Raw genomic sequence first — 16,924 nt, forward strand, 5'->3', positions numbered from 1 at the left:
CACTGACGTGATGTGGGGAAAGAGCTAGAAAGGCATCTACACACTTAGATAGATCAGGGCAGATTGTGCTCTCTCAGGCTCAGGTTGCCGATGGCAGGCAGCATGTCCTGGGATTCACAACCAGCGATCTTTGGGTCAAAGTGGCAGCACCTTATTATTATAGTGTGAGTTCTGCCAATGTCTTACATCACACATACACTATACCATGTACTTTTTATAGCTAACAGCATGTCAAACAGTGTGTGAAACCAGGTCCGTCCGCAGATTACCTCAGAAGTTAATGTAGTTTAATGAGGACGTGTCCTTTTCCAATATTTCTTTAAAACACACAGTTCTGTGTCCCTCATGAACACGATACTAGCAAATAATACATTTATTTTCCTTTTCCTAAGCACTTCCTTTATGGAGCTTCATCCATGGACTACATATGTTGAAACACTTGGAGCAGTGAGGAGAATGGCTGGTGAGGAGCGCTTTTAGAAAACTGCTAAACCTGAAGGACCAGTGAAGTTTGGCTTTTCATTAAGCTCAGGCTTTGCAAGTAGGCTGTCATTTACACTCTGCTGTGTCCTGAGGATTCAACCTCACAAAGCATGTCATGCTGCTGTGCAAATTCAGCACATTCTTTCGCAAGGTGCTTCTCCACAAACCCACCTGGATAGGGCACGAGGAACCACGTAGCACTAGTAACAGCATCCAGGTTGATATCCGTCCTGGCCTTGTAGCCGTACTCATTCGGGGAAGAGGGGAGAGCATTGAAGTACGTCAGGAGGAAGCAGACCAGCCAGGCTCCGCACATCCCGAACAGGGCCTGCCAAAGGGGCCAAAACAGGAACATCTGTCTGCATTCTTTCACCTGCTGTGCACCCGAAGGAGTTAACAGGAACTTTCAGTACTCTCCCGTTTCCCCAGATAGTGATTTTGTGAAAGAGTTGCGAAATCCGCCTCCATTAACATGCAAATCGTCCCTCCGTTCACTAGGAATGAAGCCCTTCGTATGTTGCCCCACAGCCCAAACTGAAACATCAGTCTTTCTAATGTAAACTCTAGCATGTAAAATGTGGCATGCATAGCTCAAGTCAATGGCCTCGGGTGTTCGGGACTTTTAGTCAGCTCTTATACAAACAAAAGTCCAGAAAAGAGTCGACAGAGATCAGCGAGAGTTCCTCTGAAGCCTGACAGACGGGTTCAGTTATGAAGGCACTGTGAGAGAATTCCTGAAGGGTTTTTTTTTTTTTTTTTAAATCAACCTCTTTATGTTTTTTCCTGGACAGCATGCAGCTAAGAAGGCAACCCTGTATGACACGCAATGCCTTTTATCCACTGATCATATTTACCGCTTTTGCCGTCTGAATGGCTTCATCCGCTGACACTGAAACCCAAACTATTCCATTTCTGTCAACATTGGTTGAGCACCCACACATGATTTAGTCTGACAGTGCTGAGGCCTATACTGTTATTACACTTCACAATAAGTGCTCTCTAAGAAAAAATGGTTCTGTGTAGTACTGGAAAAGGGTTCTTTGTTTCACAACAATAGTGGAACTCTTTTTGGTACTAATGCAGAGAACCCTTCAGCAGTATTTAAGCATCTTAATGGTTCAGATCTCTGGGGCAGATCTTTAAGTGATGTGGGCCTCAGGCTTTGGAACCTCCTTAAACCTACACCATTATCCAATATTTCCTTTTTAAAAGTCCTGTGCCCCTCATTAACGCTATACCAACAAACACTACATCAATTCTCCCATCAATTGACTTTGTCCTTGGAGTAGTGAGGAGTACGGCTGGTGATGGGTGCTCTCGCAGAAAACTGGCAAACCTGGTGAACCCAGGTGTGTGTGCCTCACATCTCATTAAACATGGGCTTTGCAAGGCAGCGAGCTCTTATCTACACAATTCTGTTTAATGGTTGCCATAGTCTTAATGGTCTAAGCAGTATTAAGATACTGGATCTGAATTTCGGGACCAGGAACATGCCTGAAGACCCTCTTTGTCCCAATCTGATGTCCTATAAACAAAGTCTTTGCAAACTACCACCACCTCTTCTCCTCCCTTTGACTCAGGTCAATCTCTCATAACTCTCAGCCCTAGCTCCACTCATCAGAGAGGGGTTTGGCCTTCCCCACAAAGCAGAGGAAACCCAAACTCCAGCTTAAAGATCTCATACAGTCTCCTCCCATTTTATTGTAGGCCGAATGGTCTGAACTCACAAAAGGGTTCTTGGAGTTGTAATGGATCTTTACAGAACTCATGGCCTCTGCTAAAGATGAATCCTTGTTTTGAAGAGTGTAGATGTTACTGAATGACATGAGTCTGACTTAAGACAGTACAGTTCCACAGAATCATCAAAAACACATTCAAGATAAAGAAACTGAAAAAAGCTGCTTACCGAAAAGAGCTTAAAAAGAGGGTAGTGAAAGACCTTCCACTTCTTGTCCTTGTAAGCAATGAGAGGCACATTGACCTTGCTCAGATACTGAGAGAAGAGAAAAATAAGACCCACGGTCCTGTGGACAAAAGACCAAACGTAAACTCATTAGAAGGTTCTCTCTCATTTTTACGTCACTTAAAGTTTAAATTTCCTGACGCTACGCCAAAAGGACAAGTGGTATTTAAATATAGGCCATTGTCTGCAATCTTGTGGGAACAGTTTTAAAAAACAAGCCCCTCATTAATGCTCGAATGCGCTCGGAGGCTTCGGCTAAATGCAAATCATTAAGGGTAATGTGTTTAATTACTCCGAGGACATTAGCGGGTTTGGTGACAGTAGGCAGTGGCTTAAGTTGAGCTTAAATAAAAGCCACAGAACAATGCAGCATGTTTCTGCATGTTCCTGATCATAAAGGGAAAATCTCTTTTCTGCCCACATGCTAACCACACTAGGCAAGCAGTGGGCTGGGAGATGGATTAGAGCATTTAGTCAAATGAATGGAGCTCAGTGATGTGCCTCAGGCTGATGTGTACATCAGGGCAACGAGGGGAAAGGGGAGCACCCCCCCCCCACACACACACACCCCGCCTCCCTTAACCACGAAGCACAAAAACACATGCAAACACTGCGCAAATATGCATGAGCTAACACACACACACACACACACACACACACACAGACACACACGCAGGAGCTTGAAGGCTAATGGTCTGGTTAATGGGGATGCTGCAGCTGTTGTTCAGGTGTAAGTGCACTCAGACAGCACTGCTCTGTGATACACCTGGCCATTAAACATATGCTTAGGGCTCGGTAATGGAACAGGCCAGACTGGAGAAACTGGAGGTCATCCTATCTCCCTCTCTATCTGTCTTTCTGTCTGACCCAGTCGTGCTTTAAGATGAACGAAGCTGCTCCACTGAAAGCCATGTTTTTGGATAGACTGACTTCCCAGCATTTGCTGGCTCTCCTATAGCAGCGTCAATCAAGCATGCTCATTAGAATATTCTGACCATGTCCAGACAGTTATCACATACGCCTCAGATGTCCTAGAATGGAAAGCCACCAACATTTACATATGACAAAAGTATTTGGACACCTGCTCATTCATTATTTCTAAATGAAGGGTATTTCAAAAAAAGACTTTATCCTGCTTTTGCTAGAGTAACTGTCTCTACTGTCCAGGGAAGAAGGCTTTCTTCTAGATTGTGGAGCATTGCTGTGAGGACTTGATTGCATTCAGCCACAAAAGCGTTAGTGAGGTCAGGATGTTGGATGATCACCACCCCACCTCATCCCCAACTCCCCATCCCAAAATTACTGGATGGAGCACCACCATTCATCATTCCAGAGTGCATTCCACTGCTCCACAGCTCAATGCTGGGGGGCTTTATACTGGGCTAGAGGGGGATAAAGAGAGACTAGACAAGCTCTGCGTGTGCATTTGCACATCTGTGTCATCAGTGGTTGCAACTTAAAGTAGCTAAATGCATCCATTAAAAGAGGTATCCCAAAATGTTTGGACACATAGTGTACCCCCAGTCCACCAATGAAAGCCCTGCTAGGTCTAGTCAAAGAGGACTCAGAAGCACCATATCTAGCAAAGAGGCCAAACTCTTGGCAGCGAGCAGTTGCTAGACTAAAAGCTAACATGGTTACCATCTCATTAGCTAGCAAACCACACAATGCTGAGACGGCACCTAGAGGACAGCAACACAACCCAGTACAATTTGGGAATAATTACCACAGTAAATACAATATTCTTGCTACAGTAAAAAAACTAAAGTTATGCAATGCTATACTGTGCTGTGCTATGTTGTTCCTGTGAGCCATTCTCGTGCCGTACACCAGCCAACACAGTCAGAGGCCTTTATTTGTTTTTACAAGCCCAGAGTAACAGGAAAATCAGTGTGTGCATTCTGAGTTACGATAACAGGGTTGTAAATAGACTTTTGGGCATTTTATAGCCCCAACCAAGCTCACACACTTACTATTTCTACATCAAGCAACAGCTTAAATGACCGTTTTACTGCAGCATTTTAGAATTATATATACATTTGTAATATTTTACCTTTTATTCCCTGTCAAATAAGTAAACAAAGAGTCGTCTCAATCTTATAACATCCTTACGATAATCTCATAAAGAGAAGTACTTGGTACATTGACTGGATTGAAGCTGTTTTCCTTGCCAAGATATCATTCCTTGATGTGTCACATCAAATATGAAGTGAGCAGTCCTAAAGTCCTAAATTCTGTTAAGGTATTATTTGATCATTTTAAGCCAAGAACCACATCATTTTTACTGTGCACATCTTGTGTAAGCCATATCACATTAATGTTGCCCTCCAGCAGTTTTTCCTCCACAGCAGCTAAGCTAACACGGAAACCTACATACTGACGGAGTGACTCAGAGCTGCTCTGTGACACACCTGGCAGGCTTTCGAACATACGCTGGAAGTCATCCTATCTCCCTCGGCCTCTCCTTCGGTTTGACCCACACGTGGTTTAAGACAAACAGTGCTGCTTTACAGAATGCAGCACGGTAAACCCAGTAAGTCGTCCTCAAGCAATAATGCAATGTTCTCGAATGGATTGACTTGCATTTGATTTATTTATTAACTCCTTACGGGTGAATTCCCAACTTTAAACACATTTTCTGCATAATTCAATGGTTGAGATAGTAGTGTGATGTGCAATGGGACATTAAAGAGAGGCTCATTTCTTTAAAGCAGTGCTGGTAGGAACCACATGTGTCTTATCTAATGTTGATGATGGTAAATAGGTTTTCTTTGCAAACTGCTTTGCCTCACGACACCCTGCATGTATAAACAGCTTTAAAAAAATATATGGTTTCGTTCAGACCTTCTCACAAGCATCGTAAAACATCGTCTCAGGCATCAGACAGAGACGGAGAGCCTGTAATTATGTCATGTAATAGCTTTTAATGAGGACGTTTTTAAAGGCATCATTTGCTTTTGTTGTCTGGTTTCTATCACCCCTACTGTGAACAATTCTGCCTCTGAAGCCTTTCACATCAAACCAAACTGTGGGACTAGCTCATACTGTAACTTATTAGAAATGGGTTGGTAACTTATATATGAACCGAATGAACCGGGTTTACAGTTTACAGGGTTATGATTAATAGGATATGTTGATTTTTAAGCACTTGAATATGAATGTACAATGCCACTGCCAGTGTACCACACACACTCTGAGGTTATAAACAACTGGCTTTCTGAAGAAACACTCAAGAAACTCTTGTTAGATAAGTGGATCCACGATCCAGGCTCGGTCCGTAAATATCGTAAAAATCGTGAAATATGTGGATGATATCTTTAATTTTTTACATTTTGTTGTTGTAAGAACAGTTTATCTTCTAATTTCTCAAACCAAAATCGAGGCTTTCTTTCTAATTAGCTGGTTAACTAGGTAGTCTTCCTATGGTGGGCACTTGCAAGGCCCTTGCAGGTAGAAAATCTGCCCCATGAATAACTTTCCAATAACTTAACCAATAATAAACATATTTTGCCATATTTCTGCTATATAAGTAGTACCCTGCCTAATCTGAGGCTGGTGTGACTTTCATGCCCACACAGCTTTCAGCTTTACATATTTCAGCTTTACATATCCTACATATCTGCCCATTTCCTACTCTGGAGGTACATTTTCCACCCTTTTTTAGCTTTTAGAAATAAACAAGCTTTTTTATGGTACTGTGCCTTTAAGAGAGAATTTGCTGGACAGTGTTTTGGTGAGCAGAGTCTCGCCAGGGGGCCTACAGCACCACTAGCATGTGCCATTCTTTAATTTCCACCCTTACAATATTATTGTAATAATCTCATAAAGAGAAGTATTTGGTATATTGACTTGTCAAGTAATTCCTCGCTGTGTGATCTGGCTGCCTTAACATGGAGATCACTAAACATTAAATATTAACTTACTGGAACAGAATGATCTGTCTTAAAGTCTGATTTGTTATTTATTATTTGACTGTTTTAAGGCAACAAACGAATTATTTCTTGAGTGCACAAACAACTTGAGTAAGCCATACTATATTATACTTTCTTCTTGTCTGCTTTTGCTAAGCTAACTCAATGTTGCTACAGCTTTGGGTAATCATGCTTCCGCTGCATGCTGACAAGTGACTTACAGAGCTGAAATGCCCCAGTGTGCTCCCGACTTCTGGCCAGCCTCTCTGAAGAGGGCGAGTCCGATCAGGCTAATTGTGGGTGCGATGGCAAGAGGCCCGATGAACTTCAACACCAGGCCCACCAGCCCAGACAGGCCAAGCACAACCTGCACCACCGATGCCACCAGGATGGCCCCCTGGATCTGGAAAGAAAATGCAAAGTAAAGCAATCCTGATGCAACGTAAGACCATACTGACCAAATATCAGAATGATCTGAAGACATAAATAAAAATGCACTTTATCTGCCATATATGGGCCTGTACCCACACTGCTGACATGTTTTATAGTAGTTACTGGATCATTTATAGTAATGACTGGCTAATTATTCTATTTATAAGTAATGTTCATTAGTGATGGAAATATTGTATAAATATTGTTTATTAACATTACAGATGGAATTTTATGTAAGCAATGTTTATTAACATTAGAGATGGAAATATTTAATAAGTATTGTTTATTATCATTAGAAATGGAAATATTTAATAAGTAATGTTTATTATCATTAGAGATGGAAATATTTTATATGTAATGTTTATTATCATTAGAGATGAAAATATTTGATAAATATTGTTTATTATCATTAGAGATGGAATTTATATAAGTATTGTTTATTATCATTAGAGATGGAAATATTTTATAAATATTGTTTATTAACATTACAGATGGAATTTTATGTAAGCAATGTTTATTATCATTAGAGATGAAAATATTTTATAAGTATTGTTTATTATCATTAGAGATGGAAATATTTAATAAGCAATGTTTATTATCATTAGAGATGGAATTTATAAAAGTATTGTTTATTAACATTGAAGATGGAACATTAATAATTCTCACATTTCAAGACTAATAACAATAGCATTGAAAGATTTAATGGGATAAGACAGCTGAAAGGTCAACAGCCATTTAACTTTGAGTCAGTGGGTGACTGGAAACAGTATAGTGTATGCTGACAAATGACTGACATCTAATATACCTTTTGTTGATTTTAACAGTGTCAAAACAAAAGAAAAACAAAGGCTGTCTCAAGTTACAGTTGATAAGAGAGTTCTCTGACAGATCAAATATAGACAACATAATTAAAAAAGAAGTGTTGGATGACAGCTTGTACAACAGCAGGCAGCATTTTACTGATCAGATACTGTTTTTTAAAATAAATAAAATCATTTTTAATCCGGTTTCATCCGATTATCCACCTTCTTTTCTCGATGATAGAGGCTCGTTTTAGTCATTTTCTAAAATGACTGGTCTCCCAGGGGTTGAAATGGTTAAAATGCTTCTAAACGTGTTTGTTTTCACCCTCAGAAAAAACACAGTGACCACACAGTGTCAGTTGTGCACATTTTTGACAGTCGAGTTGCTTACTTATCAGGAAGTATTTTTCCAAGATACACTAAAATATTTGGTTTGATGTTCCTTAGCAACGGTCACACCTTAACTGTACTCTTTTAATAGCCATCAGCAAGCTTCCGTCAGAATTGGCCCAAACCCAAATAATAAATCCACATACTGTATTTTTTGATAAGGAAGGTCAGGACGTCTGAAACATTAGCCTGCCTTAGTCATTTTATATTCACCTCTTATTTGTAGGGTCACTTAGGGTTGTTTAGCATTGTCCTATTTGAACACCCAATTGTGTCTAAGTTTCAACCGTCTAGCTGATGGCCACAAAAACCTACCAGACCGCTCTGTTTTTACAATGAATATATCAGATGTTGTAGGGATGGTCACGCCAACACACTGACACCAATCCTTACAATATGTTGTCCTCTCCCCACTCAGGAACACTACTGCTTCTAATTGAAAAGAAATGGCTGCAGACGTCTTAATGACTGCAGCATTAAAGCAACATAATGTAGCACTTAATTTTGGCCAATCAGCTCAATCTTTGTCTCATCTGACCATAAACCTTCTTCCAAAAGACTTTTATTTGTCCCTGTGGTTCAGCCAAAAACTTTATTCAGCCTCTGTCAGTCCATGGCAATGTAGAACTCGCTAGACTGTAGACAAGGACACTGGATGCCAGCAGTTTCCAGGTCATGGCAGGCCTGTGCCTTGCTGGTTATTGTTGCTGGAGATGTTTCTGACCATCCAAATCTCTCATTTTCTCAATAACTTACACTTCCAAACAATTGTTTTAACTGATAATCTAGGAATTTGCAGTCGTTTAGAAATGGCTCCAAGAGACCTAGACTTTTCCAGTGTATTGTGTGTTTGTTAGGCCAGAGTGCTGACCAACATGTGGGCATAGAAACGGTACCAGCTGCACCATATAATATTCTCGCTCTCTCTCTTTATATATTTATATTTATATTTATATATAATATATATTATACACTAACTCTGCCCAAGAAAAAGTTGGGGCCCTGAGTGGTCCGGCGGAATAATGTGCTATCACTATGACCAGAAGATCGCTAGTTTGAATCCCACTCATGTTGCTAGCCATCTGAGAGAGCTTAATTGGCCTTGCTCTCTTTCCAGGCAGGGTAGATGGCACTTTCTCCACCCATCACTCCAGTGCAATGCTGGCCGGCACTGGTGTCTGCTGGCCAATGCATCAGAGGCGAGTACAACACTCGAACAGAGCCAAAACAGAGCCAATGGCTGGTTGCACATGTGTCAGAGGAGGTGTTAACCCTCCCAGTGTCAGGAGCATTGCATGGGCTGGGGGAGAATATGTATGGGTTGGGTAAATGGTGATCCAAATTGGCGAGAAATAGTTAAAAAATCATAATTCATATCAAATAAAACTTAGAACAGTTCAAAGAAATCACTGATAGCCCAATATTACCATGACATTCCAGTCCTTTATCAATATGTAAACCTTCGACCACAGCTGCTAGTGTCAGAACTGACTGACAGCGTGCCGCAAAATACGCATGCGGTTCATGTTGTTGTTTTTGCTTAATGAAGTACTGATGTTGAAATGCCAATGGGTTTCCACATCCTCACTGCAAATCATTTTAAAAGCACGCTTCACAACTTTATAGATTTATGAGAATGCGTTAAAAAGTCTTCAAGTTTTGAAAGCCAGATTTCATGATACTCTTACATCCTTCAGAATAACCAAACCCTGTGTATGCTGTAGGGCATTCAGCTGGGCTGGTGTTAGGTAGTGTGTATAGTGGGAACTTGCTGTCAGTACCTCACGCATGCGCACTTTCCAAACCTCCTCAGGGTCCGTGAGCGAGGCAGGTGCTGCCGTGGTATTGAGGTCAGGGGTTCCGCCAATCTCTGGGCACCTCCACTTGGGCAGAGACAGGATGGCCAGCGTTGGTGTGATGAAGGTGAAGGTTCCTCCTTGTAGGATTGGCAACCTGAAGTGGAGAGCAGGGGTCACTCTGCTGTGTAGGTTGTTAGTGATGAACGATACATCTTGGGGGGTATCACTGAAACATCACAGTGGGCATGATGACAGGTAGTAGGGCCTGTGTTTTCACCCCAGGAGTGTGTTTTGGTAAAGTGTGTATGTAAAGGGAAGGCATATTGAGGGGCAGCTAGCCTTTCTACAGCCATTTTGTGACTCTGTGTTGAGTTGTTAGTGAGCAATAAGGGATGAGAACTTCCTGCTGTAAAAACACCTCTCATACCTCTCCACAGAGATGGCCATGCCAAAATAAACGGACACCACCTTTATACCGAAACATCCTGAACAACTACAACAGTTTAAAAACAATAAAACACTCTTCTGAATGTTGACTTTTCCGTTCACCCACGAAGATGAAAATCCAGTTCACATCTGGTTTTGTAAATCTAACATTTATCCATCAAAATATATTCCACCAGCTTTATTATTTTAGGGGAGAAAATGCTTAGTTGACCTCAAAAACATGGGGCCTGTAAGGTTAGCCCAACTGAGAACCAAAACGTTTTGTCCATAGATTCCATGGTAGCCCCACACATGAACGCCCACCAGGTTCAGTGATGGCACCAGGGAGGGTTGAACATGGGTCCCATCTGGGTTGTACACTGATTGTACATTAGGCCTAGATGTGTGTCACCCATGTGACATTAAGGTAGGCTGTACCAGTGGGACCCAGTTAGGAAGCTCAAACCTACTCTGAGTCAGTGCACACCTGGAGCCCACCTAGTCTAATTCCACCCATGTGAGCCCCCACATGAGCATGTTGCTTGTTATTAAAAATTGACCAATTGCATTTTTTATAACAACAGCCCTATTCGGATGGGATTAGTCTGATGTGGGAATCTCCAGTAATGATTTTTACTATAGAATATCTGTAAAATATTTGACTGATTTACACGGGATAAGAAATCTCTGCATAAATGAGATGGGAGTGGCTACTCAATATACACACTGCCATCACCTTAAAAAAACATGATAACCAGTCTTTTAACCCACTTTTAATACAGTTTTAGTTTGTAAATTAGCAGCTAAATGTTCATTACCATATGTAGGCTATGCTACATAGAAGTGTCACACCTCTGAGAAGTCCCTTGGCCCTTGGATCTAGGTGTTATATGTCATACAACATCTGAAGTTTGAAGGTCTCTCTGCAAATGCCTCATTGAGCACCTCTGTTCTTCCAAACTGTGAAAAACTCTTTTTCCACAGGATATATCAGAATAATTATCCGCATGTCGATTTGCACAGGATTAATTTAACCTGAGGGGTTTTTATGGCTCATTTTTCAGAAGGTAAAAGGCGCCAGACTGTAAAAATGTCTGTATGACTGACATGGCTCCTTTGAACGGGACAAAAATCACTGGGAAACTCTGGTAATAAATACAGTACATTACATACAAGCATTTTAGAAAATATAGCACTAATAATAATACTGCATTTTGACTGGGCATATGATATAACACATAGTGCATCCTGAAAATGCAAATTGCTACAAGCCACATGTCAATAGAGAACAGTTCCTGCTCCCATTATGTAAACATGATGGTACATAATTACCTAATGTGTCTAACATTTGAACACTTCCACTATATTCACACAGTAAATCTGCTGGAGTCTATTAAGTAAGGAAGAGGTCCCAGCTGCACTAATTCTGAGGACACCTGCTCTAAAGTAATAGACTCAAATAAAGGTAAAGGTGCACGTATTTTAAATGTGTCCTCCGCATTTAACCCATCTGTGGTGGTGAACACACACACACTAGTGCACTAGGGGCAGTGAGTACACACACACCCAGAGATCAAATACCTAGATTCAATAGGAATAGGCAGGTAATAATATAGATTTTTAATAACAGGTTCTTAGCAAAGTGTTTTTTCAATTATTGCAGTTATTTGATGGAATTATTGGTGATTTTCATAATCATAATGTGTGAAGTGTAATACACTGTAATACATTCAGACTGATCTGATTTAGGCAGTACTGAACAAATTGCAAGGAAACCGAATTAGCCCTCAGTATGTGTCTTCTATGTCATCTGCCTATAATAATATGGTAGGAGACTGTAATAGAGAGGGAGGACTCTTTGGGCTGGAGTTCAGATGGCTTCTGTTTTCTGGTAGAAGGCCAGACCCCGCTCTGATGAGTGGACCCAGGACTGAGAGATATGAGTGAGTTAAAGGGAGGTGACAAGGTGCTGGATAGGTTGCTTTGTTGTGCACATGTGAACAAGGTAGAGATGAAAGTCTAGGATATTAGATTAGAGGGAGGAGGGGCTTCAGGCATGTTCCTCCTCACAAAATGCAGTTATTTCATAACACCAATTCTATGACATCACTCAAAGAACCCACAAAAGGTTTCTATGTAGTATTAAAAAAGGTTCTTTGACTTGTAATGCTAATGGGATATCTTTGATGCCATCTGGAACCATCTACAAATGGTTTTCAACCAATGTGAAGAACCTGTTAACCAGGTTTAATATAGAAGCATTGTCTTTACAAAGAACCCTTGAATAACTTGAGTATTCAGCTGGTTCTTTCAGTTGTCATGGTTCTATATAGAGATCCCTTAAAGAACACCTTTATTAAGAGTATTCTTTAAAGGGCTCTATGACTTGTAACAATAGCAGAGCCTTTAGTGTTATATATATATGCTATATATGCCTTTATACCCTTTATAAACCCTTTATAAACCCTTTATAAATACACTATATGGACAAAAGTATTTGGACACCTTCTGGAATCAGGGGAATAAAAAAAAAAGTTCATCCTGCTTTTGTTGGAGTAACTCTCTATTGTCTCTGCTGTCCAAGGAAGACTTTCTACTAGATTCTGGAGCACTGTGATTTGCATTTAGAGTGTTAGTGAGGTCAAGATGTTGGATGATCACCAACCCACCTCATCCCCAACTCCCCAACCCATCCCAAAAGCATTGGATGGAGCACTAACCATCAATGCAGAGAACACAGTTTTTCCACTGCTCCACAGCTCAATGCTGGGGGGCTCTATACCCCTCTAGCCCACACCTGGCATTAGGCAGCATGGTGCCAATGGATTCCTGTTTATCTGCTCCAGAGAGTCCTGTTCTATTGAAAATACTTTACTCTACAGATACTAGATAAGCTGTGTGTGTGTGTGTGCGCATTTGCATATCTGTGTCAGCAATGGATGCAATTTAAAGTAGCAGAATGCATTGATAGGAAGGGGTGTCCACAAACATCTGGACATTTAGTGTATGTTTTATAAATGACTCACCTCTGTCTAGAGGAACAGTTTTACTAGTTTACTAGTTTTACTAGAACCAGTTAATCTTTAGACTGCTTTTTTAAGTTGGCATAAAGCCATTGTTCTACACAGAACCGTTGCACATGTTCTAAAAAAAAATCTCTTGAAGATGGTTCTCCCTCTTTTTTAAAGCATGTAAACTATGCATGTAATGAAACTGACCTCGCATTGCTCCCCATAAATCCTCCTGTCACTCAGCTATTTGATACTTAGGAGCAACAGAAGGAACCGCCTCACTTTTGACACCTTTTATGCAAATCTCTTTACTGTGAATGAAGCACTGGCGCTACCTGGTCCCAATGGTGGTCTGCAACACTGTGCAAATACCGGACACGAAGAAGATGGTGGAGATGAGCTGGCTCTTGGCTGCGTTGTTGTCCTTAATGCACAGCGGCTCGGCGAGGATGAGGGGTATGGCCAGGATGCCACCGAACGCCAGGATGTAATGCTTCAGGAGGAAACAGAGAGAGAAAGAGAGAGTGAGAGAGAAAGCCAGAAAGGCTAAAGGTGGATGAAACCAAGCAGACGTTTGTCGAAAAACAAGCTGCGACTAAGCCAAGCCAGCAGACAGATGATCATAAAAAGATGTAGCTAAGACTTAAGTGCTACTCGGCTGAGCCAGAGAGACAAGCAGGAATGAAAGACAGATGTTGGGTGATCTGCTGTGAATTGATGGTTCTTTTTCTCCCGACAACAAGCTTCATAAATTCGTGGGGGAGGGGGGACCTTTGGCTAGGGCCTCCAATAGTTTTACATGGAGTTGTTGTGCGAATGGCGAATGCTCCGGCGATATACCAAAGAATGTTTACATACCGAGCAAAGAAGGGATGCAGTTTGCCTTTTCCCACATGATGAGCACCAGTGTTGAGGATTAACACGGTATCTGAGTAGTACTGAACTCTGTTCCCTTCAGACTTCCAAACTGCACTGCTTTTACGAAACAGGGGATGCAGAACAGGGGACACAGGAAGCCTTGGGGTCTATTTCACGTCGCTATGGGGCACGGCGCAGAATAAACACGTTACTGATAAAAGTAAAATGGAAGCAGCTTGCACAAGGTCCATTGGGAATTCTCAGTGACATGAAATACCTATTCTTTCCCTGCCTTATACTCCCCTCCGAGTTGTTGGAAAGATAAAAGTCCGGGAATCCAGAGGAGTAAGGCCCCCTTGTTGTGCTCCTCTACACACCCTGCACATGTCCTTCCCTCACATGTCGGCACAGGTCACCCATGCACTCCCATGCACCTCTCTCTCTCTCCTCCCTCGCCTTTCCTCTTAGATCTCCCTCTAAGTTCTCTTCGATTTTTGCAGCCTGAGCGAGAGAGAAGCTTTGGCTCCTGTTCTGTTCCCCTCAGACTGGAGGAATAACGGAGACGAGCAGGAACGCTCAGTAGTAGGCCGAAAGGAACCACTTTTATTTCTCTATCGGAACGAATGAAAAAGCAGACGAGCCCTTAAAGGAGTTATGACACAGTAATAAACGTCTTGTTAGGGCACAGTTACGTGGCAAATTTTGGAGCTGGTCTTGCTCCCCCCCCCAACCATTTTTGCTGGCTGTATTTTTATGTATTTGATTTATTACATTTGGCTCCTATTTGAATTGTAGCCAGTTCTCAAAATGAACACCACCCATCAAACATGTGGGGACACTTGGCTTTTAAGAATGTTTTCAATAGAAACAAGCAATGCTTTCCCTGTCGGCTCGCGATGACTTAGCCTATTGAAGACCAAGCAGGTCTGTTTTGAACAGCACAACATCAAACGTATGCAGATTTCGGACTGTATTAGTGACGGTATGACCTTGGGAGTAAAACCAAAGGTCACATATTTTATCCTCCTGTTTTAATGTCAGCGCTTATCAGCACTCAAGCATGTATAAAGGGAAATACCACCAGTTTTTTAGAATTTCCCTTCAGGTAAAAGTGGACTAGAATGGCACATTTACCTGCATTTCCTCCTGAACCTTAAACACTGTTATTCCTCCTTCTACAGAAAACCCGACCTAACCAAAACAGAGCTGTAAAACAGGCCAAATCCAGACCCCCAAAAATGTTACATAACAATCCTGACTCATTATATTTCTCCCACTAAATTTGCATAAACTCCACCCACTAGAGAAAGGCCTAGTCAAAGCCGCTAGTGAAGCAGTAAAACATAACGGCAACTTCAGGAGAATAAAGTGTTGTTGATACTGGACAGCAACACATCACCTCCAGTCTCCATACGCTATACACTGTATTGGGACACACCTGTAAACCAATGAATTCAGTGCCTATTGCCACAGGTGTATGAAATCAAGCACCTAGCCATGCAGTCTGCCTTTCCATGGGTGGTTCTAAAGAGCTCAGTGAACTCCAGCGTGGTTCTGTAATAGGAGCCACTGTTGTACCAGCGAGTCAGCTGGTGAAATTTCTCCCCTCCTAGATCTTCCACCATCAGCTGTGAGTGGTATTATTGAACAGTGGAGGCGTTTAGAAGGAACCATCGAAAGCAACTCAGCCACCGAGTGTCAGGCCACATACAGGTGCTGATAGAACTGATAAGAGCTGGTGAGCCAAAAGAGAGCACGGCAGTCCTCACTAAAACCAGGATAAACACAGGCTAGGCTTTTAAAAGGAGGCAAGAGCTCTGTGAGCCAAAAGGATGAAAAGTGATGCTGAGGTGGATTTTTTTCTTGCTGAACAGGTGATATTTTATTAGTTATGACTAGCTACTAAAACAGGCAGATTTTGTAATGCAGTGTACCTGCACAGTAATGTACAGCTGTATTAGCACCACCTGTGTAGCAAATTAGCTGGTTAGCTTGTTGGTTTTTGCAGCAACTCTGTGAATAATAACCATGCCACCCGAATTGACAAGCGTTCCTCAGAAACGCAAGGTATCCTCCGACTCTTGATAAGCAGTGTATAGCATGATTGTATCACTAGCTTGGTATGAGGCAAAAGCTGCCATTTATCTTTATCTGAACTGTCAGCACCCAGCACAGTCAACATCACAACACTACTGGATTCCGACTTCCTTCGAAAAAGAAATGGACAAAAAAGAAAAAACATCTATGAAGAGAGGTTCGCTATGTAGTAACAAACTTTTAACAGATGTTTCCTTTCAGCAGAGATCTAATATTGTGTTTCCCTGGTAGCCTGCAGACAAATAGGAATCATTCTACTGGGCACAGGACAAAGCCTCAATGTGGAAAAGTCAAGGATGTTTTGTAGAACAACAATCCCTCAAACGTAAGTGTGTGATCAACCTCGAAGTGTCTTTGCACTCCAACTAAACCAAAATGTACACTATATGTCCAAATGTTTGTGGACACCTCTTCTAAGGAGTGCATTCATGCCAAATGCCAGATGGGTTAGTGAAGTATAAAGCCCACCCTCAGCATTGAGCTGTGAAGCAGTGGAACAGTGTTCTCTGGAATGACGGTAGGTGCTCCATCTAATACTGTTGGGATGAGTTGGAGGGTTAGGGATGAGGAGAATTGGTGGTGATCATTCAACACCTTGACCTCACTGACGCTCTTGTTGCTGAATGCAATGCAAGGGCATGTTTCATACCCTTGATTTCGGCAGAAACCATGAATGACTAGGTGTCCCAATACTTTTGTCCATATATCATATCACTATTTCAACTCGGCCTTTGCTGGTGAATGTTGCAAA

At 41.7% G+C, this 16,924-nt stretch overlaps 1 protein-coding gene across 3 annotated transcripts in view; it reads right to left on the minus strand.

Moving 5' to 3' along the window:
• Positions 1 to 16,924, minus strand: part of LOC140541193 (solute carrier family 23 member 2) — a 50,081-nt gene that overhangs the window by 21,985 nt on the left and 11,172 nt on the right. For all 3 annotated transcript variants that reach the window (XM_072663750.1, XM_072663751.1, XM_072663752.1), the window contains exons 3-7: positions 13,554 to 13,711; positions 9,764 to 9,935; positions 6,579 to 6,760; positions 2,390 to 2,507; positions 655 to 811 (exon numbers count right to left, since the gene is read on the minus strand). In XM_072663750.1, the coding sequence (XP_072519851.1) occupies positions 655 to 811; positions 2,390 to 2,507; positions 6,579 to 6,760; positions 9,764 to 9,935; positions 13,554 to 13,711 (787 nt within the window). The remainder of the gene's footprint in view (positions 1 to 654; positions 812 to 2,389; positions 2,508 to 6,578; positions 6,761 to 9,763; positions 9,936 to 13,553; positions 13,712 to 16,924) is intronic.

This window comes from Salminus brasiliensis, chromosome 19, assembly GCF_030463535.1.
Source record: "Salminus brasiliensis chromosome 19, fSalBra1.hap2, whole genome shotgun sequence".
Taxonomy (NCBI): Eukaryota; Metazoa; Chordata; class Actinopteri; order Characiformes; family Bryconidae; genus Salminus; species Salminus brasiliensis.